Genomic DNA, 22,493 nt, shown 5'->3' with positions numbered 1-22,493 from the left:
GAATCTGAGAGTGGAGAAAAGCTGTGTTCAGAGGAAAACAAACAAAAAACAGGCAATAAGGGTTCAGTGATAGTAAAGAACATGAAATTCAAAGTACTGAAAACCCACTGCCCCTACAAGTAGCACATCTGAGGGAAGAGGTCAGGATAACACAGCTTCAGTGAGTAGCATGCAGCCTAATCTCCACCCTTAGGAATCAGATTAGGGTGCTGAAATCTACCTTGAGGATAACTGGGAGCCTTTGAGCACTTACAAGATAACAGAATCTACTCTGAATTTTAGACACCATTATGATAAAACAAAGATAGAAAACGGATAGGAGGGAAACATTAAATGTAAAAACATAAAGAGGCCACTGGAACAACACAGATGGGAGACAGTATCCTGAGTAAATTTCAGAGTAAACTAAAGGCCACAGCTGAACTGTGCTGGGTTTGGATATATTTCCCCATATTATCCACTTCATTATAATAATTTTTAAACTGTGTGCTAATTTCAGGAATTAGATGGGGATGAGTTGCTAGACGAAATTGCTTGAGACACAAAAACATGTACATACATATATACGTATAAGAAATCTGATAACAAACGAAGGGGAATGATCTCATCAATTTAAAGCACTTTTTGTCCTTTAAACATGTGGAGGCATAAAGCCAGCATTCTTTATTCATAGTGTAACACGGCAAAACAGGAAAGAAAATGGTAGATACCATCCCCTCCCGTTTTGGTTTCAGGACAGGGTTTCTCTTTGTAACAGCTCTAGCTATCCCGGAACTTGCTTTGTAGACCAGGCTGCTCGGGAACTCTTTACTTATAGAAATAAATCTGGTTGTCTTGCCTCCTGAGGGCTGTGATTAAAGGCTGTGCTACCACACTTGGCTAAGTATACCCTTTTTTATTTTTATTTTTGAAAAACAGTTAGCAAATAATAATACCAATTTGCACTTAGCTAACAAGGAGGGGAAACCATCAAATTACAAATAGCTTTGTAATGTTATCATAAACAACCATACAAAATACAGCAATCCTGCCTATAGATGGAGGACCCTTTCCCTCTGCCAGTGTAAGCCTCTTCTTGAATAGAGAAAACAAAGAGTAACTAAACCTTGGAAGCACCCAAAGGCTAGCTGGAAGATGAAGCACCTGTTCGCTTTACATGAACGAGGCTCTGGGTTCAATCTTTAGTACTGGAGACAAGAATACAAAAGCAAAACAAGACACCACCACTCCCACAAAAGAAGGAAGTAAAAAAAAAAAGGGAGGAGAGGGCTCACTGCAATTTATAGAGCAAGCAATCATGAAAAAATGTTATTATTACCTGGTACTTTGAAGAATTTGTCGGTATTTTAGTATCATATAGTCATTTGAGTCACTCATTCTAAAAGTTGAAAGTGTCAACATTGCTACTGAATGTCACACTCTTTTCTAAGGTCCTCAGTTTTAGGATGGTGTTAATGCTGACCGTACAGCAGCTCAGGTCTGTGGTTCCACACCCACTCCTTCACACCTCCGCCACTGCTGTTGAATAAAGCAGCAGCAAGAGAGCAGAACTCTGCAGCTGTTTCAAACAGCTCTCTCACTCACCAGAACTTTTTCCGTAGATAATCAAAATTGCTCTGATAACTGTGGTTCTAAGTCTCAGGTCAACCAGACAACTGATTACGATAGCACATGACTGTGCTCTGAGCACTCAGAGGCAAAGGCAGAAGGGCTGCCTGTAGTTTATGGCCACCCGGATCACAAACTGGGATTTTTGTTTCAAGAAAATAAGTGGGTTTATGAAGTAAAACTTTTGAGTCTGGAGGATTAGGACTCATTTAAAATCCCAAAGCTCAATATTCCTTCAATCCCAGCTCCAGAGTGTCAGTCAGGCCTGTCTGGGCTTCTTTGTGAGACACTGCCTCCAAAACAGGACCAGCTGGGGAGGTTGTCCTTTATAACCTACAGATCACTCCCCTTCGTGGAAAGACTGGAAGTCAGAGCTGACTCAGTTGTTCCTTCTGAGCAGTATGATGCAAAGCCAAGTGCTCTATCATATCTGGGATCTTTACTGCAATCTGTGGACAGCTGGTCTCCCTCTTCTTCAGTATTTTCTTTAAACAGTAAGTACTCCACTTGGCATCTACTAATTATAGGACCTACGTACAGGACAAAGCTGTAACTTTCCTAGAATTCAGAGCTTTCTTCTACCTAACTCAAATACCCCTTCTTTAGACATTGTTTGAGACTGGGTCTCATGTAGCCCTTGCTGACTTAGAACATGTTATGCAGCAGAGGCTGAGCTTGAACTCCTCACACTCCTGCCTCTACTTCCCAAATGTCTCCATTAGGGTTTCCATTGATGTGATAAAAGCAACTCGGGCAGCAAAGAATTTATTTCAACTTACACTTCCAGGTAATAGTCCCTCACTGTGGGAAGCCAGAGAAAGAACAGAAGCAGCTACCATGGCGGGTTCTATTTCAGGCATTAGAGATGGGAGCCATCCATTTTCTCAATTGAGGCTCCTCTGCCCAAACAACCCTAGCTTCTGTCAAGTTAGCAAAAAATGAATCAGTAAAGAAAGTGCTGGGGCTCCTGGTCTGTACCAGCTCAGCTGGCCACCAAGCCCTTACACTCCTGTTTTCTCTGTTCTAAACCACAAAACAGCCTGCTAAAACTATTTTAATGAGTCATACCATTTCTGCCTGCCTCATCTTTATGTAGAAAATCTAATGAAGCCTATGGCTATGTTTTCCCTTGGATGCTTTCTGCCTCCTTACTGACACTGGCAATCCTCCCTGGGATCTGACAGGTAGAGTGTGCCTTTCACAACGGCACTGAAACATTTATACCAGGAGCACAAGCAAATAAGAAAGTGACTTTCTAGAACAGTAACCACACAACAGACATTCTAGGTTTAAAGTGCTTCAGTGTCTTACTTCCTCTAACATGTAGGCTTTGCACAATGCTACAGAAACTGACCAGAGCGGGAAGGAATGGAAGCAGAGTAGAAGAGATGAGCCGTTAGCAGCTTAGTCTCACAGTTCTTGTTACTTACTCAGGGAGGGAGTAACTAATAAGTCCTATTTCAATAGTATGTTAACATTCACATAAGTCTTTTTAAATTTATGAATAGACTTTTGTCTTACTAAACACTCAATGATGTCATTTTCCTTGATACATTTAGTATCTACAGTTCAACAGTTCGCTAACAGTGCACATCCTGTACATGCTGTTCAAGATGATTTCAACACTATTACTCCCCTGATTATTAATAACTCACCAAGCACTGGGAATCACATTTAATAATTTCAAAAGGTCTTTTTATTAGCTGCTTAAGTTTCCCTAACTTTTACAGTTTCCTTGACTGAGAGGGCTAACAGAACAGCAAGTACTCATTAGTATGCAACTCTCAGCACATAAAGAAAGGTAACGCTCATTTGGTAACACTGAGTGCACCAAACAGATCCCTTAACATTAAGACAGCCAAGTTTAAGTTTAAAAACATCAACATGTCAGGCAAGGCAGTACACATCTGTGGTTCCAATCTGGGAGGCTGAGTAAGAAGACTGACTGCACATGTGAGGCCAGCAGAGACTGCGCATAGCAAGGCTCCATCTCAAGAGTAAAACAAGAACATAGAACATTGTTGTCTGAGGAGAAAATTACTAAGGAATCTGTTCTTTGCTCCCATTTCTAATTTGGATTCTGTACATATAATTGAGTAATATTCAAAACCTCTTCAGAGTAGCTTTTATACAACCAACTTGAACTTGAATGGAAAACTCACCGGTTGCTCCGGTAGGTCTTGTTCTTCTTCCATGAGGACCAATATCTCTTTACACACTTAAGTGACTGGATTGCAGGTCTCTTCGCTCTTCACACACTGTCTGTAAAGAGAGGGATTCAAAGCTTTATATACTTGTAAACTATTATCTTCGAGGCCATCACAGAATGACTTTTTAATATGTTGCTGCTCAAGCTAGCATTCTACGTTAGTTCCAATCTCACAATCTCAGACTCGCACGTGGCTTCTCAACACTGACATGCTGTTCCAAGTCACGAGAGCTGTACACAATGACTTCTGTAAGGCTCTGCAAAAGCCAACACGTGGAGCCACTTCTACTGGTTACTATAGTGCCTAATGCATTAAACACTTTACAATGACAGCCATGCGAAGATAATAAAACAATTTTTTTAAGGATTAGGGTTACATTTAAAATGATAGAGACTGGCCTAGCAGGTCAGTAAGTTATGATAACATCTAACCTGCTTTAATGTGGAACATTTACATAACTGTTAACACAGACACAGAATCGCTTTAAATAGGATAAACTGGAAAATCAATTAAATACATCAGAATCAACTATCTATCTATATGTAATCAATTTAAATGAAAATGTAATTCTTCTGGATCTCGATAAGGCAAATAAACAGGTAAAATGAAACCTTAAATATGAGAATTAAGGAAAAATAATTATGTAAAGCTAGTATCCAATTTAATCTGAAATAATGAACTTCCACTAAATATACTAGGTAATTATTTAAATAAATCTTTACTTTTCAAACCCTATTCCTCTGGCCTTAATTTTTAACAAAAGAAAGAAACCACTATCTTTGACCTGCTAACGGGGGTACATTATAAAAACGAAACACTCCATTCCTACTTAACTAAGACTGGCTGTTTCTCAGAGAAATGCTGCTTAAGTCTCACCTATATGAGTTCTCCTACAACTATGGAGGGAAACAACATAAAGTAAGTTCAGACTCCTGCTGCAGCAATAAAGAAACGAACAACAGAAGCAGAGAAAACAAAGACTTTTTTTTTGCTGGGCCCCACTCAACTTGCATAGCTCTCGTTTATACGATATAATATACTTTTCAGAGCCACACATAAAACCAGAAGGACAGAAAACAAGTTTAAGAAATACAAGCAGATCCTTCCTCTGCTCTTAAATGTCAAAAGAAAAACAGTTTAAAGGTCAGAAGTACTTGATGCTTAGTGCACTCACGTGTAGCTCATGCAGAGCCTCAAAAGCTGTGTTGAGTATATGACGCAGACAACCTGCACTGTGGAATTACAGGATGCAAAACGAAAGCTCATGGCTACAGCCTTCCCCAGACTTGTTTTGCTCAGCACGGAAGAGCATAAGTGAGCATAATCTATGTGACCATGAAACTGATTTGTAACTGTAAAAAATAAAAACTTTTTGTCTTATCAATTTATAATTACTTTAATTAAAATCTCTAATTACTGCACTATGCAAATGTACATTAGTAAATATATGCCTTCCACCTATAAGAGCAAAAAAAATCAAATTATTAGAGAAACAGCATCTTCACTCTTTAGTTGTTGACACTGAATCATGCAAACACAGAAAGTGGTAACACTTCATGGTTTCTCAGTCAAGGATATAAATGTAAAAACTGCAATCTGAACTTTTTCAAGAATTGTTCTAGCAAAGAGAGGGGGATCTCTTCCCTGCGACAGAGCTATAATGTACCTCGGAGGAAGTGAGGACAATTATTAAAAATGATAGTCAATAGTATTTTTAAATTTTATTTAAAACATGAAACTAATTTACTTTAAAAAATTGGGTTTATAAAAGAGAACATAACTATTTTACAGACAAAAGTGGGTAATAAGTTTTAAAAGAAATATTACTTGAATATGTATAATCAAATATTCAAACTACACAAACTGAAACAAAAATAATTTAAGGTAAGGTAGGTTATATTCTTGAGCTAGTCAAGATGAATCATAGTAAGTTATAAGGTAACTTCATTACATAAAAAAATTAGAAAATAATTTTCTTTACTTCTATTTCTTTGAATATAAGCATTCTTATTAACATTTTGAAAACTCCCAATCTCCTTCCTCTCAGCTTTTCTTTTTTTTTTTATTATAATTTTGTATTTTATTAAAAATGAAACATTTTTACTTTGGAAAAAAAACTATGTTTAAGAGAAAAAAGAAATAAAGACATATTTATACATATTGTTCTGTTTCTTTTTTTCACTTAATGATATGGTCTTTGTAGGGAAGGGAAAGGATGTTACTGGGGCTTGAACCTCAGAAATAGTACCTTAAGTTTTTATAACATCAGCAGATTTCAGTGCTTCATCTTTTGTATTTTAAGTCCAGTCATCTCTACAAACTATCAGACTGATTACCTCTGAAAGTTTGCAAAGAAGAATTAGAAATTTTCACTTTATACTTCTTTGTACTGAATTTTAAAAATGAGCTAAAAACATTACCTATCTACAATTAATATAGCAATTCCTTTTTTTTTTAGAAGTAACATGCTCTAATATTTGAGTATCTTTTAAAGATATGAGGACCATGATTCAGAAGCTACATCTTCTGGATTTTCTAAAATGGACAAGCAGAGAAAGACAAATTCCATTACAGGAATTCAATAGTTTTACCTACAATATCACTTCAATATCACTTCCCAAACATTAGTTTGAAATAAATGAGACAGAAACAGAAAAAAGACAAAACAAGGGAACAGGGCAGAAACAGATATAGACATGCAGATATAAAGAACCTCATCAGTTTTACAGGCCTAACTCCAACTCCAGTGGACACTGAAAAAACACTCAGGTCAATTTGCAAACCACAAAGAAACCATGGCACATGAACCCACAAAAAAATTCTTTTGAATAAATTCTTTCCAAATTCAGAAAACAAAGTAGCGTACAGAGGCACACACAGTTGAAAGCCATCATTTGCAAGGCAGAGACAGCTTGGTCTGCATAGAAGTTCAATGCCTCTCAGCTTTTCAAATGAGATAAAAGGACACAGTTTCCATATTTCAGAGAGAAGAACTTTGAAAACTCAGGCTTAATATTTTTATGTAACTGGTCAATTATCACAGTAATTTCCATGATTTTAAGACAAATATGGGTGTGGTAGAACACATCTGTAATTCCAGCACTCAAGAAGCTGAGATGGGAATTACTGCAACTCTGGACAGCCTGAACTATATATACATCAAAACACTGTCTCGAACAAAGTCAAAGGAAACAAAATCCACCAAAACCAAATCAAATCAAAGTAGCTTACAAAGAAATAACTCTATTTATTTCAGGATCTCCTCAATCCTGGCAATTATGATATTTGGGACACTTTCAAATACATATTCTAGAACATTTGTGAATAAAATATAGTAAGAGCAATAAATTATATTGTTGCAATCCAGCAAAATGCACACCTAAGTACTATTGCTCTCAATAGTATTCTTCCAATAATTTTTAAGTTGAAATATGTCTGTTAAATAGAAAGATGCAAGTGTTTTCACATTTTCAGCATTTATCACTGCATTAAAACTTGTATTATTTTATTTTCTTGTGTGTGTGTGTGTGTGTGTGTGTGAGTGATTCTAGAGAACAAACCAAGGGCCTCACACTGGTTAAGTATTCTATAGTCTACCATTGAGCATATTACAGCTTAGCCATAAAACTTCCAACATTATGCCACCCCAACATTTTTTAAAATTGACACGGGCTATATAATAGAAAGTCACACTCATTAGGAAGCTGTATAACATAAATACAATTCTTGTTTCCACTCAGAATTGTTGCAAAAATCTTAGAATTCTTGTTTCCATGGATTAGTTGTAGTTGTATGTATTTTTACCATTAGTGAAACCTGACATTCTGTGGTAAGATGGAAATTTAAAAACACCAAATACCAACAGCTATGACAGAAGTAAAAAGATTTTAGTGCTATGAAAATGAACTAAATAGTAAGAATGCAGTCACTAGCTGATGAAGTTACAAACATGCCGGATTAATCTTTTAGTTTAAGCACCTTTCAAGCACTTGAGCAGTAAAGTCTCAACAACTTCCAAGTTTCAGTTCTTACTACTAGTTTCTAAAAACACTTGCTTTACCATCTTTTCTGAAGATGAGAACTCGTTAGTATTCACATGTCTTCATGGAAATATAATCACAAGTAACATATGGGTTTAATGGGCTACTGTTAGGATATATATGTATACACAAATATATATGCATGTAATAGCAATTGACAAGAGAAGATGCTGACTCTGAAGAAGAGGAGAAGGATATACAGGAAGGTTTGGAGGGAGGAAAGGAAAGGGAGAAATGTACAATTAAACTACAATCTCAAAAATAAATATAAAATATGAAGAAGAAAAATAGTATTTCCTAAGAGTTCACATTTCTCTCTACACTATCAACAAAAAAGCTGAACACTGGTTTGATTCAAAGAAGCTGACAGTTCTGTCTTTTGTGAGTCCTCACAATGTTGCCCAGGCTTGCCAAGAAATCCTGCTCTCAAGTGACAGTCCTCTGCTGAGTCACCACTCCCATGCCAACATCATTTCCTCTCACTTGTTTATTCTGCGGGGGGGGATAAGGGGTTTGTGCGGTGCACATGCGGAGCCCAGAGAACAACTGGTAGCAATCAGTCCTCTCCTTGCACCATAGGGTTCTGGGGTTCAATTCAAACCACCAGGCTTGGCAACAGGAGCTGTTACCAATCTTTAGAATAGTATTGCAGTTTCACATGGGCATAAACAAAGCCAAACCTTTTTATAATAGCACAACTACTTTTATTTTTACGGCTAAGAAGTTAGAAAGTGGATAGTAATAAATACTTCATATTTCAAAATTCTATATTCCCACTTCATTATCTTTCTTTTGCAGCTGGATCAACACATTAGTTATCTTGTGATCATAATGGCCATAAGTAGAACTTGGCCTATTTCAATATGCTATTGCAAAAAGAAAAATTAAGTATACATTTATATATACTGTGCCTATGTAAAAGTATATATCACTCTTAATTATGACTTCAAGAAGTATATAAATAATGAGAAATACCTGATTATGTTGGATACACAAAGGAATTTATGTTATATACACAAAGGCAGTTAGGTGTGCACAGAAACAGCCAAAGATTAACATAGTCCCCCCCCCCGCACCCCCAGAGACAGGGTTTCTCTGTCAATCTCTTGCCATCCTAACTTGCTCTTACCAATGACTGAAAGTGGGTGATACAAAGGGGAATCTGGATTTTATCCATTAGCTTTCAAATAGGTAAAAAAAGGCTGGTTCCAATACTTACATATTTCTTACTGAAAATTAGACAAAAATGGCAATAATAACTATTTGTGGGGAAGAATACTGGCTATAAAAACTGAGTCTCAGCACCAGCTGGAGGACGAGGGCGGCAGGGCGCCAGTGAGAGTGCTTTTCCTTTCACTGCCTCCCTCAGCTCTACCTCGGCCCTAAGACCCTAACACAGGTGGCATCTTGGAGTCACAAGATTTAAACAATCTACCAAGATCAACAGAAATAATGTTACTGTAAGTTAAAGTGGAAATCCACTATAAAGAGACTAGAGGATAGTGATAATGGCTACACACTGTGAATTCACCTATGGTCAACAAAATTACTTTAAAATGGTTAAAATATGTGGTGTTGATTCTCTCTCTCTCTCTCTCTCTCTCTCTCTCTCTCTCTCTCTCTCTCTCTCACACACACACACACACACACACACACACACACTAGAAGTGCACAGCTTTAATCCCAGCTCCGAGGATGCAGCAGCAGGAAGAGCTCCATGAGTCTAGCCTGGTCTACATAGTGAGTTCCACCGTTCCAGTCAGCAACAGAGGCAAACTGGTATGCAGAACAGTCAGAAAATTTGATTATCAATGTGTAGAGAACACTCACATCATATACTAGCATTAATTGCAAATACATGAAGAACTAAGCTTTCAGAAATTTGAGAGGGAAAACAGAGTGCTACAGTATGCCATCTTATCCATAAAGAGATAAATTTATGAGCAATAGAAGAAAACACAAGAGACAGATTAACAGATCCTGTTGTATGAAATAAACTGTCATGCAATAAAACAAATGTAAGCTTTAGAGGATGAAACAAAGGCAATATCTGCAGTTATGATGGATAAAGGTTAATATCTACACTATAAACCAAACCTTACCGATATCTACTGGTCACTGATAATTATGAGACAATGTACCATGACTTGGTACATAACCCTGCCAAACAATACAAACAAGCAGTTTAAGTAACTGCAAAGATCACATTCACTACTAACTGAAGAAATACAAATTAGGTTTTATTTCACCCTCCCAAAAAAAAAAAAAAAACAACAAAAAATAAAACAAAAAAAACCCCAAAAGTTATCTGGGTTAAAAAGATAAATCATGGAGCTGGAGAAATGGCACAGTGGTTAAGAGCACTGACTGCTCTTCCAGAGGTCCTGCGTTCAAATCCCAGCAATGACATGGTGGTAATGGGATCTGATGCCCTCTTCTGGTGTCTGAAGACAGCTACAGCATACTCATACATAATAATTAATAAATCTTTTAAAAAAGTGTGAGAACTGTCACTTCACGTTAAAAAAGAGAAGAAGATAATTCACGGGGTTGGAGAGATGGCTCAGCAGTTAAGAGCACTGACTACTCTCCAGAGGTCCTGAGTTCAATTCCCAGCAACCATATGGTGGTTTACAACCATATGTAATGGAATCCTCTTCTGGTATGTCTGACAGCTACAGTGTACTCATATACATAAAATAAATAAATCTTAAAGAAAGAAAAAGATAAAATCACAGCTGGCGGCACACACCTTTAGTCCCAGCACTGGGAGGCAGAGATGGTGGCCAGCCTGGTCTCAGGGTAACCAGGGCTACACTGAGAAACCCTGTCTCAAAAGACTTAACAAAACAAACCAACAACAAAAAAGGAAGATAAATCACATTCAGATCCAGGTATAAAGTAAAATACCAAGACCAAGTTCTTAGCACAAAGGAGATTTATTTGCCCCAGAAGGACAAAGGACAGGAGACAGGACAAGTGAGAAAGGAAAAAGAACAAGGAAGAAGGGAGAGAAATCTGCCTCAGAGGGACGAAGAACTCCCTCTGGTTGGAGTGGAACAGAGGTAAGTCATAGGCAAATGGCAGGTTATAAGGGGGAACATGTTAGGATGAGTTGGTTTGCTTTAATTGGGCATGTTAATTAGAGCAGCCAAAGGGGGCTTTTTATTGCTGAACTTCGATACTTTGATAGCTGGACACTGATCAAACTCAGAAGAAAGTAGCAAATTAGGGGATAGACCTTGGTGGCCACCTTTAGGAATGTAATCTAAATGTTCTCAACAAGGAGAGGGAAAGGCAAAACCACACATTTGCCTGCTAGAGCTCTTCAATGATCACAATATGGAGAAAAGCTATCTATATTTATGAAATAAAATAAAACTAAAAACCAGAAGTATGTCCCAAACTTTAGAAACACCTATGTTATTAGTGAAAGAGTTGTTAGTAATTAAAAGCTCTTCAAACCCATCTCTCTGACCCCTGCTTGTGGTTGTAAGTCTGATAGTTAACAATTCTGGCTAATGGACACTTAACACTGGAGTCAGGAGGATCAGAGCTCAGGTTCATCTTAACTCTCAGTCTAAGACCTAAGAGTCCCTTCCTCAAAAACCAAAAACAATAACAACAAATTCTATTTAAATCACCCATTTTTCCTTGGTCCTATGAGGTCTGTGACCAACACTAAATTTTATTATTCTTCACATGAAGCAGCTCACAGCAAGTTATCAATAATCAATACACAGAGGAAAAATCATGTAAAGAGGAGGACTAGTCTGGCATCCCAAGGAAAACTAGCAGTTTCCACTGAGAGCCTGCAATGGTGGGGAATCTTCTCTGGAGCTCTCTTGGAGGAGTCTGCTAACGCCTTAGTTCCTACTGATGGCCTAGAACTATGAGCAAACATTTCTACTGTTTTGAGACTCCAGAGCAGTGGCACACTTTTAATCCCTGCGCTAGGGAGTCGAAGCAGACGGATTCTTTGAGTTCAAGGCCAGTCTGTTCTACAAGTTCCAGGACAACTAGGGCTACACAGAGATACCCTGGAGGGGATGTGGGTGATTTGCCACAGCAGACACAGAAAACAAATAGCAAAGAATTTTGGTCTTCTTATTAACTCTGGCCTTGTTGGCTATCTCCTGGGTACTGAGTGAAATATAGAAGCTGAAAAAAAGAGTGAATAAAGGTATGGAAATAACAGGAAGTGGCTTTACATCCAACTGACCCACTACTTGTAAACAACCAAGGCAGGAAGCTGGGTGTGGTGGCACAAATTTGTAACCTCAGAACCCGGGAGGCAGAAGAGTCAGGAGTTCAAACAGGATCACACTCAGCTACATAGGGAGGTGGAGACCAGCTTAATGCACTCTATAGTGGTAAAATGTCATGTGTTGTTTGGCCTTGTATTCCTGTCTGTCCCACACTCCATCATTTCAAGTGTTCTCCAAAACACTTTTTCTTAGGACAGTTTGGCCCTTTAACTCTGTACTATTAAGAAGGAAAACAGCCAGCAGCTAAGGGTATTAAAAAAAAACACTGTGTCTTTGAGAACAGCTAGAGGTTACAGGCAGACATTACTGTCGTTCCCATCTACAAAAATGTCTATGGTGGAAACAAGTCAGCAGTTCATCCACAGGAAGCTCACCAGAGAGAGAAAGCTCTCAGAGGAACTCCAGCTTACCTTCTGCAGATGCTTTCGGCTGGGTGTTTTAAGCCCTGATTTGATAATCCTTTTGTCTGGTACCTGAGAGTGGTTTGCTCTCAGTGCTCTCCCATTTCTTCTTTTACTTACTTGCTATGTATGTAAATAAACTCACTTATTGAAACTAAAACGTGGCTATTGTAGACTACTCTCAGGACATACAGGAATGCAGCTTGAGCTGTCTAAGATCTCACTTAAAAAATAAAAATGGGCTGGAGCGATGGCTCAGCAGTTAGGAGCTCTTCCTGAGGTCCTGAGTTCAATTCCCAGCAACCACATGGTGCCTCACAATCATCTGTAATGGGATCTTCTGGTCTGTCTGAAAACAGCTACAGTGTACTCACATAAAATAAATAAATAAATCATTTTTAAAAAGTTAAAAACAAAAAAAGAAACAGTAACATAAAAAGGAGGGCAGAAGGAACATAAAACACTGAAAAACATTCCAAATAAATGAAAAATTTGTCTAAAAGAGATCTGGCATATAACTCCAAAGTTAGCACCCTGTTTTTATGCTGAGTCCAATTCTAAGATAAGCTGAAGAAAAAATGTTCAGTAAACAGCAATACTAATAGTTTCAGGTACTCTATTATCTTGATAAATCTTTCCAATGCTTTAAGAATGAAGTCAAATACCAGTATTTGTTAAACAGCCTCTTAAGCTGACCATCTAGCCAGGCACAGCAGTGCACACCTTTAATTCCAGCACTGGGAAGACAGACAGGCAAATCTTTGTGAGTTTGAGGTCAACCTGATCTACAGTGTCAGAACAACCAAGGCTGCACAGCAAAACCCAGAGTCAAAAACAATCAAACAAAAGACTACCCATCTGCAAGACAGTATCTTCCTGTAGCCCTGAAGTCCTATCTTCATTGTTCATGTTTTTCTTTTTGAGAGATTTACATCATCATTTTGTGGCATCTAAAGAATAGTATGCCTTTTCATAAAAACACTAAACATTTAATTATTTTAAAATATTTTAAGATAGGGTCCTCAAGTGGCCAAGGGTGGTCCTGAACTCCTAATCCTTCTGCCTCAGCCTCCCAAGTAAAGGTATTACAGGCATAAACCACCTCACCTGGTTTAACTGTTTAATTCTAAAACCCTGGAACTAGGAACTATGACCTTCAAAGACCATTTCTAGTTAGGCCCCAGTGCTAAAGTTCTCCAGCCTCCCAAATAGTGCCACAAGCTAGGAAAACAAGTCATGGCCACCTCTCTCAATTATTTGTTCCCCACAATTGACTATTAAGTCTAGGTTATGTGTTTAACCAGTTTTCCCTGGAGTAGAGGAGGTAGGTAAGAATCTCTTCCGCTGTTTTTGAATGGAGGTTTTAGTCATCTTCATCCACCTCTACTGACTACAAATGAACTACACAGCCTGATGTGAGGGGACATGCCCCTAATCTCAGCACAGAGGCTGCAAAGATAGGACTGCGAATTCAAGATAGACTCGGACTACACTGTAAGGCCACAGTATAAAGAACTAAGGAATGGGTTAATCTGAATTGGCTGATAAGAAATGAGTCTGAAGCTGGGGAAGTGGCTCAGTAGTAAAAGTGCTCATTGCATAAGCATAAGGACTAGAGCTCTGATTCCTGGAACCCACATGAACGATGAGTGAGTGTGGTGGCCATTTGTAATTCCAGTGCTGGGAAGGTGTAGATGAGATCCCCTGAGCAAGCTGGTTAGACAGTTGTTAGCCACATCACCAAACTCTACTTCAAAGATGTATAAACAAACCCCACCACCCTTCCCAGTTCTGTTGCTTCAACCTACACAGTGAAGAACAGCAAGGAAGGCAGTTTTAACTTACAGCACCTTTTCAACAAAGCAATCCCTGTAAGAAGCAGGCCTGGCAAGCATGAGAATCTTGGGTGTACACTGTGGGATCACACTCCAGAATTTACCAACTCTGACACTATGGAGGGGCATAAAATCTCAGATAAGGCCTCTTGGACTGCAGTTACTTTGTGTGTACAACATGAGTAACAGTACCTTTCTCATCAGAATCAAATGTGTTTATGTCTGTAAAACTTAAGGGTGCCTAGCACAGAAGTATGATGTATTTGCTTTAATGTCTGAAATGGAGAGAAAAGAAAGGAAGAGTAACACAGCTTTGCCACTCACTGATAACATGTCAGAACAAAAGCAGCACTGAATGGGCCTGAATTTGACTGTTCTGTGGAAACTCAGAAACCATCCTAATGATACTCTTTATTTAGCTCAAGTACTCTCACAACCTCAGGATTCAAGATTACTGCAGCAGTGCAGGTACTTTTAATTTTTAAATGTTTTTATTCTGTTAATTTATATACAGGGGCTGGAAAAATGTTTAGCAGTTAAGACTGATATTGCTCTTGCAGAGGACTTGGTTCCATTCCTAACACACATATCAAGCAGCTCATAACGGCCCTTAACTCCAGTTCCAAGGGATCCGATGCTCTTTGTTCTCTGGGGGGACTTGCACACATGTACACAAAAACTCATGTAGCTATACACACATACACATAAAAATAAAAAATATAAATTATACACACAGTGGGTTTTACAATGCACTTTCATTTATGTATGTAAGTCATTTTGATCATGGTCACTCCTCTCATTGTTTCTGGTTTTTGAGGCAGATGCTGGCTTTGAACTCTATTTGTAGTTGTGGATGAGCCTTAACTCTTGGACTTGCCTAACAGTACTTCCAAAGAGCAAGGAGTGTATGCACTGCTAGTAGACTGCAGTTAAGACCATGAGTAGGGTCTCCTCTCAATTGTGTCACCTAATTATGTAGCTAAAATCTTTACAAAATCAAGGTAACTTTCAGAGGACAAAACCCAGTAAATCCAGAGGCTGGAGAGATGACTTAACAATGAAAAGTTTGAATTGTCTTAGTTCAGTTCCCAGCAGCCATGCCCAACAGCTCACAACTACTTGTAACTCTAGCTCCAGCAGGAATCGACTGCCTCTGTAATAGTGTGCACACACCCACAGGAAGACACGGATAACACTCATAATTAAAAATACATCTCCCAAAACCCAACTTCAATCCCCACAAAAGCTAATGTTAAAAAACAAAACAAAAAAACTAGAATTTTTCAAAATATAGGTGGTGCATTATAAACTATTGCAGCAACTTTGTGACGGATAAGCAACCAGCAGTTTTGTTTAAATGAATATAATAAAACAGAAAACACTGCAATGCATCACTATTAAAATAGTAGTCTCTTGAACGAACGAACAAACAAACAAACAAACACACACTGTTAGGAAGTTGAAGCCACAAAGAGCAAATTCAAATCTGCTTAATCAGCTTTGTTACTCTGGGCAAGTTACACACTCTGTGCTTCTGTTTCTTCACAGAGAAAACGAGAATATACTTCATAAGGCTGTAAGAACAGGAGTTAACAATGTCTGGACCATTTAGGAAAGAATGATGCCAGGCATTAATGCCATGTAGTTTGATATCTGTGTCGGTATATATGTATGCATGTATGTATTTATTTTAAGATGAAGTCTTGTTGTGTAGCCCAGGATCAGCTGGAACTCACAATCACCATTTTCCTTCTGTGGCCTGAGTCCTGAGAGTGCAAGCCCGGGCACTATACCCACCTGAATTCACTATTCTTCCTTTCTTTTTTCTTCTTTACTACAGATTTTTATGGTTCAGTTATTAAAAAAAAAAGTGACCAAATGAAAAATAACTGTACTTATAAAGAAAGAAATCTCTATATTAAGCTATGATAGGCTTACACAACAATCTTTAAATGGTTTCAAGGCAATATGAAATCATAAATCTAGTTTTAAAAAAAATCACACACCATCATCATTGTTAACACATTCTTATGTCTAAAAGTTATTCATTTTCTGTATGTTTAGTTTCGATTTTACTTTGGGTCAATTTTTCTGTGACAAAATCTCACTCAAACTCACCAAAATTCCTACTTCCTCCCAAGTGCCAGGATTACAAATGTGTACAATGTTCCTCCTAAATTAGTTTAATTCTATTAATTCTTAAATTTAACTCAGAAATTTATGAACAAGATTCAGATTTAAATTAATTGCTGGTTCTATACACAAGAACACCTAATTCATGTAAGCAGTCTAAATAGGTAGTGTTATAATGAACACAGTAAACACCCAAATTATATTTACTGAAAGAACCACATTACAAAGATTATTGTTCATTATTTTAATGGAAGAAAAAATCTAGCTGGTATAAATATTAACCAAATTAGTAAGTTAAAGTGCACCCAGCACAGTTTACAGGGGGATCTTTAAGATACTCAACAATAACTGTACTGCACTGATTTGGAGACTTCTCTAAAAATAAACCACTATTCCAGTACTTGTGCTGACACAATCCCACACTTGAGAGATGGAAGCAGGAGGTCAAGAGGTCAAGGCCATCCTCATCTATACAGGAAATTGGAGGTCAGTCTGGGATATATGACTTTCATTTAAAAAAAAGAAGTCATACTTAAAACTAGATTTCTTCTCATTTAAAATGATTTTGCACACTCAAAGGGGGAAAAACATTGAAGACAAATATAAGGCACATACTTTAAATGTCTGATTTTGTTTGTTTTTCAAGAGATGGTTTCTCTTTGTAGCCCTTTCCTGTAGACCAGGCTGGCCTCAAACTCACAGAGATCTGCCTGCTTCTGCCTCCCGAGTGCTGGGATTGAAGGAGTGCATCACCACCACCAGGCTTAAATGTGTAATTTTTAAATTTTCTATAAATAAAATACTCCTACATTCACTATCCAGCTACCTTATGACTTGATTGTGCTAAACAAAATCAAGACGGTATGTTCTATCATGTGCTATGTACTCTGATATAAAAGATTTCATGTGTCTTAGACTTAAGACACGCATTTGGAACAGGAACGTGCAGTTATATTTCTAAGTTAACCAGAATATAAAGCCCAGCTGTTCTATTTCATTATAAATAGAATTCAATCTTTGGTATAAAGCACTTGGGTGAATTTATAGGACAATATCCTGGCATGGTATGTTTCTATTTGAACTAGTATTCCTCCATTTAAATGATGCACAAACCACAATAACATGCAATACACAAGAATCTTTTATATGAAAAGCTTCTACTAAAGCTACTAAAAAGCTTTATAAGAGCCCTTTATTTGTAAAAGTAGAGAATGAAGTCATGAGGTAGCGTAGGCAGATCACAAAACCAAGGTACAATGTAAGGGTGTGTTGGAGGTATATTTTGCTTCTTGAATATTTAAAACTGCATCATCCTTTAAATATCATAGTTTTCAAGGAAAAAAAATTAAAAGCACTGTAATAAAGTATAATGGGAAGTTGACAAAAATAATAACCAAAAATGATCAAGCAAAACCCAGAAAACATGGTAAGTATAAAACATACAGAAATGCTCTTTAAATTGAGTACTCAGACTTAAAAACTGAAACAAACATAAGGTAAAAATTGCTACAGAAAACCTACAGCCATTTCTCTCCACATCTTAAAAGCAGTGTCTCTAGCGTCTGGAGAGTTGGCAGCTGGGGTGGTTAGAAAGCAAATGGCCCCCATAGGCTCATGTGTTTTAAACGCTTGGTCCTCAATAAAACTGAGGAGGACTGGGAGCTGTCTGGCTGAAGTAGGTGTGGCCTTGCTGGAGGATGAGCTGTTGGAGAAGGTGGTCATTGGGGGTAAGCTTTAAGGTTCACAAGGCTCAGACTCAGCTCCTGCATGTTCTCTCTCCCATCTGCTTCCTGCCATAATAATCATGAATTAACCCTATAAAACTGTCTCTTCCCATCATCAGAACATTAACCAAGACAGCAGCTAAGTAAGAAAGGCAGGTTCTTCAGCACCTAGAAAGTCTATATGTTCTGTCCTACATCCAGGGACATGAACACTGATGCCCCAGTGACAATATAGAATCTTTACTTCACTTAGGGGCTTCTATGTTAAATACAGATCACAATAGGAAAGTAGCACTTTAAAAATCTAACTTATGGGCTGGAGACATGGCTCAGCAGTTAAGAGCACTGACTGCTCTTCCAGGGGTCCTGAGTTCAAATCCCAGCAACCACATGGTGCCTCACAACCATCTGTAGTGGGACCTGATGCCCTCTTCTGGTGTGTCTGAAGACAGACAGTGTACCCAGTCCATCAAAATCACCCACCAATCCTATGCTGTGCTCACTCATCTACAGTTTTCAGAGAACTAAAATTCATCACTCTGAATGCAAATGCAGAAGATCTTTTAAAATGATCTTGGTGGACTAGAGAGATGGTTTAGTAGTTAAGAGCACTGGCTACTCTTCCAGACGACCAAGGTTTCAGTCCCAGCACCCACATAGTAGCTCACAACCATCTGTAACTCCAGCTCCTGGAAATCTGACGCCCTCTTCTGGCCTCTGAGGGCACCAGGCACTCATATTAAAAAGAAGAAAACTTTTTTAAAAGATTTGTTTTTTTATTTTTACATATATGTATATCTCTGTGTTCAGACACACCAGAAGAAGACACTAGATTCCATTACAGATGGTTGCAAGCCACCAGGTAGTTACTGGGAATTGAATTCAGGACCTATGGTAGAGCAGTCAGTGCTCTTAACCACTGAGCCATCTCTCTAGTCCAAGAAGAAAAATTAAAGGAGGAGGAGGAGAGTCTTTTTGTTTGTTTTTTGAAACAGGGTTTCTCTGGGTAACATAGACCTAGCTGTCCTGGACTTACTTTGCAGACCAGCCTGGCCTCAAACTCACAGATACCCAACCGTCTCTGCCTTCCAAGTGCTGGGGGTAAAGGTATATACCACCACAACCAGTCCATCATTAATTCTTAATACTGAGTTATCACTGAAGGAGTATATTTGAACTCTAAATTCCCTTTGGCTATAGACTATAACACCCTCACTAGGTTCAGACTGAAAATATGCTTAAGAAGCAATCAAGTAAGCTGGGCATGGTGGCATGTGCCTTTAATCCCAGCACTGCAGAAGCAAAGTCAGGAGGATCTCTGTAAATTCAAAACCAGCCTGGTCTACAAAGTCCAGGACAGTCAGAGGTATACAGAGAAACAAAACAAAAAAACCCAACCGTGCCCACTCCCAAAAACTCAAGCACAGTAGCACAGACTCATAATCCCAACGTTTAGAAGGCAGGAGAATCACATCTTCTCCAATGCCATCTTCAACTACATAGCAAATTCCCAAAGTTCCAGGTCAGCCTAGGGTCAAAAGACAGAGGGAAGGAGGGAAAGAAGGTAGTGAAGGGGAGGAAAGGAACATAAAGTTCAGAAACAAAGTTGAGGGTTGTGCATCAGCCATATATGTAAAAAAAGAAATATTTGTCAAACCTTGAAGTAAAGAAACCAAGGAAGTAGCCACATTTACAGGGGTGGTTAGTGGGAAATGAGGAGGTCAGGCTGAACAAAGGCAACTCTTTCCAGTCGGTGTAGGTGCAGGGGAAGACGGATAAATGCTCATAGGAGCTTCCCTGGCCAGATTAATCCTGAAAGCCAACCAGAAGGGTCTTTCTCTGTTGCATCTAGGACTAGCATGGCCAAGCTCCAAAGTTCTTTGCTAAAAATAGGTGAAGAGAGCAGTCCAGTTTTGGAATATGCCAGTCTATGCTATACTCTCATGTGTATATGAGGAAGAACTGCGCCAAGAGAAACCAATAAGTGCAGTATTTGTTCTGTTCATATTTAATTATTAATAGTGAATTTTAGACTGATCACACACAGGAAAATGACAGCTCCAATGAGATGCTACAAACATCCATAAAACTGAAGGGAGGAGAAAAAAAATACTATCCAAACTTTTACCTCTAGATGTATCTTAGATCACAAAATTTGAGAAACAGGACATTAACCATTATGAAGTCTAACCCTTTTTACATTATAGACGATTTAAAACTTCCAGAAAAATGTCTTAAATTTTAAAATGTGAAGATTATGATTTCGAAATCACGGTAGCAACACTAAAGAAAAAAAGTTAAAAGAATGTTCTAAGAAATAATGTCTGGCTTATAAGGAAAATTATGTTACAGTGGTGGATCTTGGCAGAAAACAGCAGCACCACACTAAAATGTTTTAAAAGTTTATAAACCCGGAGTCCTCTAACTTTAAATCCATGTAGAGTGCAGAACATCCACATTTTGGCCTCAGTTGTGCATGTCCTGGGACAGAGGACACAAAACGGACAGGACGAAGACCTGTCAATTAAGGAAATCACACAATCCCAACAGCGAGCCCGCCACCTGTTCGCTGCTGTTCAGAGAGCCCAGCAAACTGAGGCAGAGTGAGGAACGGGGAACGCCTTTGTTGTTCTCTAACTGGGGAAGCGACCTCAAGTCTAACCTCGAGCCTCAAGGCAGAACTTGCCCCGTGCAGCCGGGAACTGGACTTTGAAGAAGCCCTCGACTCGGTCCGAAAAGGCAGGAGAAACACTTTTGTCATCTACTATTCCCTGGAGGGGAGAAAGGTCACAGGTGAAGAGAGGAGGGGACAGAGCTGAACCCCAACGTTCCGGGTGGAAAAACAGTGGGTTCTCAACACACGGGTTCGGAAGAAGTGCTTAAGAGAAAGGAAGGGAGAGACGAGGCGCTGAGGTGAAAAGGGGCGAGGCCAGAGCGACGGAAAATGCTCGCGGGCAGACCGGCAGGGACCAGGGAACGGCGAAGGGACCCCTACCCAGTACGGCCGGGGAGGAACTCTTCAGCCGGGGCCCTGACGGCTGCACCCGAGCCGCCGCGTTCACACCCCGGCGGCGGCGGAGACTCACCAGACGGCTGCAGACACTCCACAGCACGACATGGGACCACTTCGGACCCACTCTGGCACCAACAGAGTGGCGGAAACCGCGGCGTTAGCGTGACCCGGATGCACATGCCTAGGAACCGGAAGTAGCTGTACGGGGCCGCCTAACAATCCACACCCCGTTCCGCCCGAACCCTCAGTACGCGTCAGGTTTCTCGGGGCGGGGCAAGGCCTAGGTTCCGCCCACCTCGCTGGCAGGGGCGTGAGATTGGTTTCCTGGCTCCTACATACTCGACGCCTTTCTGAGTGCCTCTCTGGATGCTGGTACTACTAAACTGAGGCCACCTTCGTGAAAAGTACTCCTGCCCTCCTTTCCTTGCCCTTTCCCGTCTCCAAAACAAAGTTTAGCTCAGGCGGGTCTCGAACTCAGAATTTCCATGGCCCAGCCACCGCTCTCATCTTTGAAAGTGAGTTCTAAAAAAAACTGTGTGTGATGCCTACCATCAAGGGACGGTGAGGTTGAAAATTATTGACTGCACTTGGTCGACTTATAAAAGCTAGGAGAGAAAAATGGATATTCCCGAAAGCTAACTCAAAGTGAACATTTTTATCCGAAAATTTATTTTACACCTAGTATTATATTACACTTTCTTGCAGCTATTTACATTTTGTGAATATTGTTTTCAGGATAATTTTTTTGTTTGTTTTTGCTTTTGGGGGTGGTGGTTTTGTTTTTTCGAGAAGGATTTTCTCTGTGTATCTTGACCTAGAATTACCTATATAGATCAACTGGGCTCGAACTCAAAGATCCACCTTCTCTACTCAAACATTTCTTTAATGCTTTATTAATTTTAAAACACAACTCAAGTGTGGTCAAGGAATGGAGTTGAAAAAGCAGGTTTTGTGTAGTCTTCAGTGTATTCAGTCTAAGAAGGAAAAGATTCTCAAGAAAAAAGACCCTGAATTACAAATACAATATTAGATTAACCACAAGTTAAAAAACAAAAACCTAGTGTATTAGTCAGGATTCTCTAGAGTCACAGAACTTATGGATAGTCTCCATATGGTAAGAATTTGTTAGTGACTTACAGTCTGTAGTCCACCTCACCAACAATGGTCAGCAGCAGCTGTGAATGGAAGTCTGAGGATCTAGCAGATGCTCAGTCCCACAAGGCAAACAAGAGAAAGTCTTCCTTCTTCCAATGTCCTTATG

General features: G+C 39.1%; 1 protein-coding gene across 2 annotated transcripts in view; it reads right to left on the bottom strand.

Annotated features, from left to right (window-relative positions):
• Positions 1 to 21,395, bottom strand: part of EYA3 (EYA transcriptional coactivator and phosphatase 3) — a 74,312-nt gene extending 52,917 nt beyond the window's left edge. For both annotated transcript variants that reach the window (XM_080921862.1, XM_080921863.1), the window contains exons 1-2: positions 21,306 to 21,395; positions 3,771 to 3,870 (exon numbers count right to left, since the gene is read on the bottom strand). In XM_080921862.1, coding sequence (XP_080777988.1) covers positions 3,771 to 3,803 — 33 coding nt within the window. In that variant the 5' untranslated portion in view covers positions 3,804 to 3,870; positions 21,306 to 21,395. The remainder of the gene's footprint in view (positions 1 to 3,770; positions 3,871 to 21,305) is intronic.
• Positions 21,396 to 22,493: the final 1,098 nt, after the last annotated feature.

Source organism: Micromys minutus (assembly GCF_963924665.1).
Source record: "Micromys minutus genome assembly, chromosome: 9".
In the NCBI taxonomy this organism is placed as follows: Eukaryota; Metazoa; Chordata; class Mammalia; order Rodentia; family Muridae; genus Micromys; species Micromys minutus.
The sequence above is the reverse complement of the archived record's forward strand: the minus strand, read 5'-3'. Positions and strand labels throughout refer to the sequence as shown.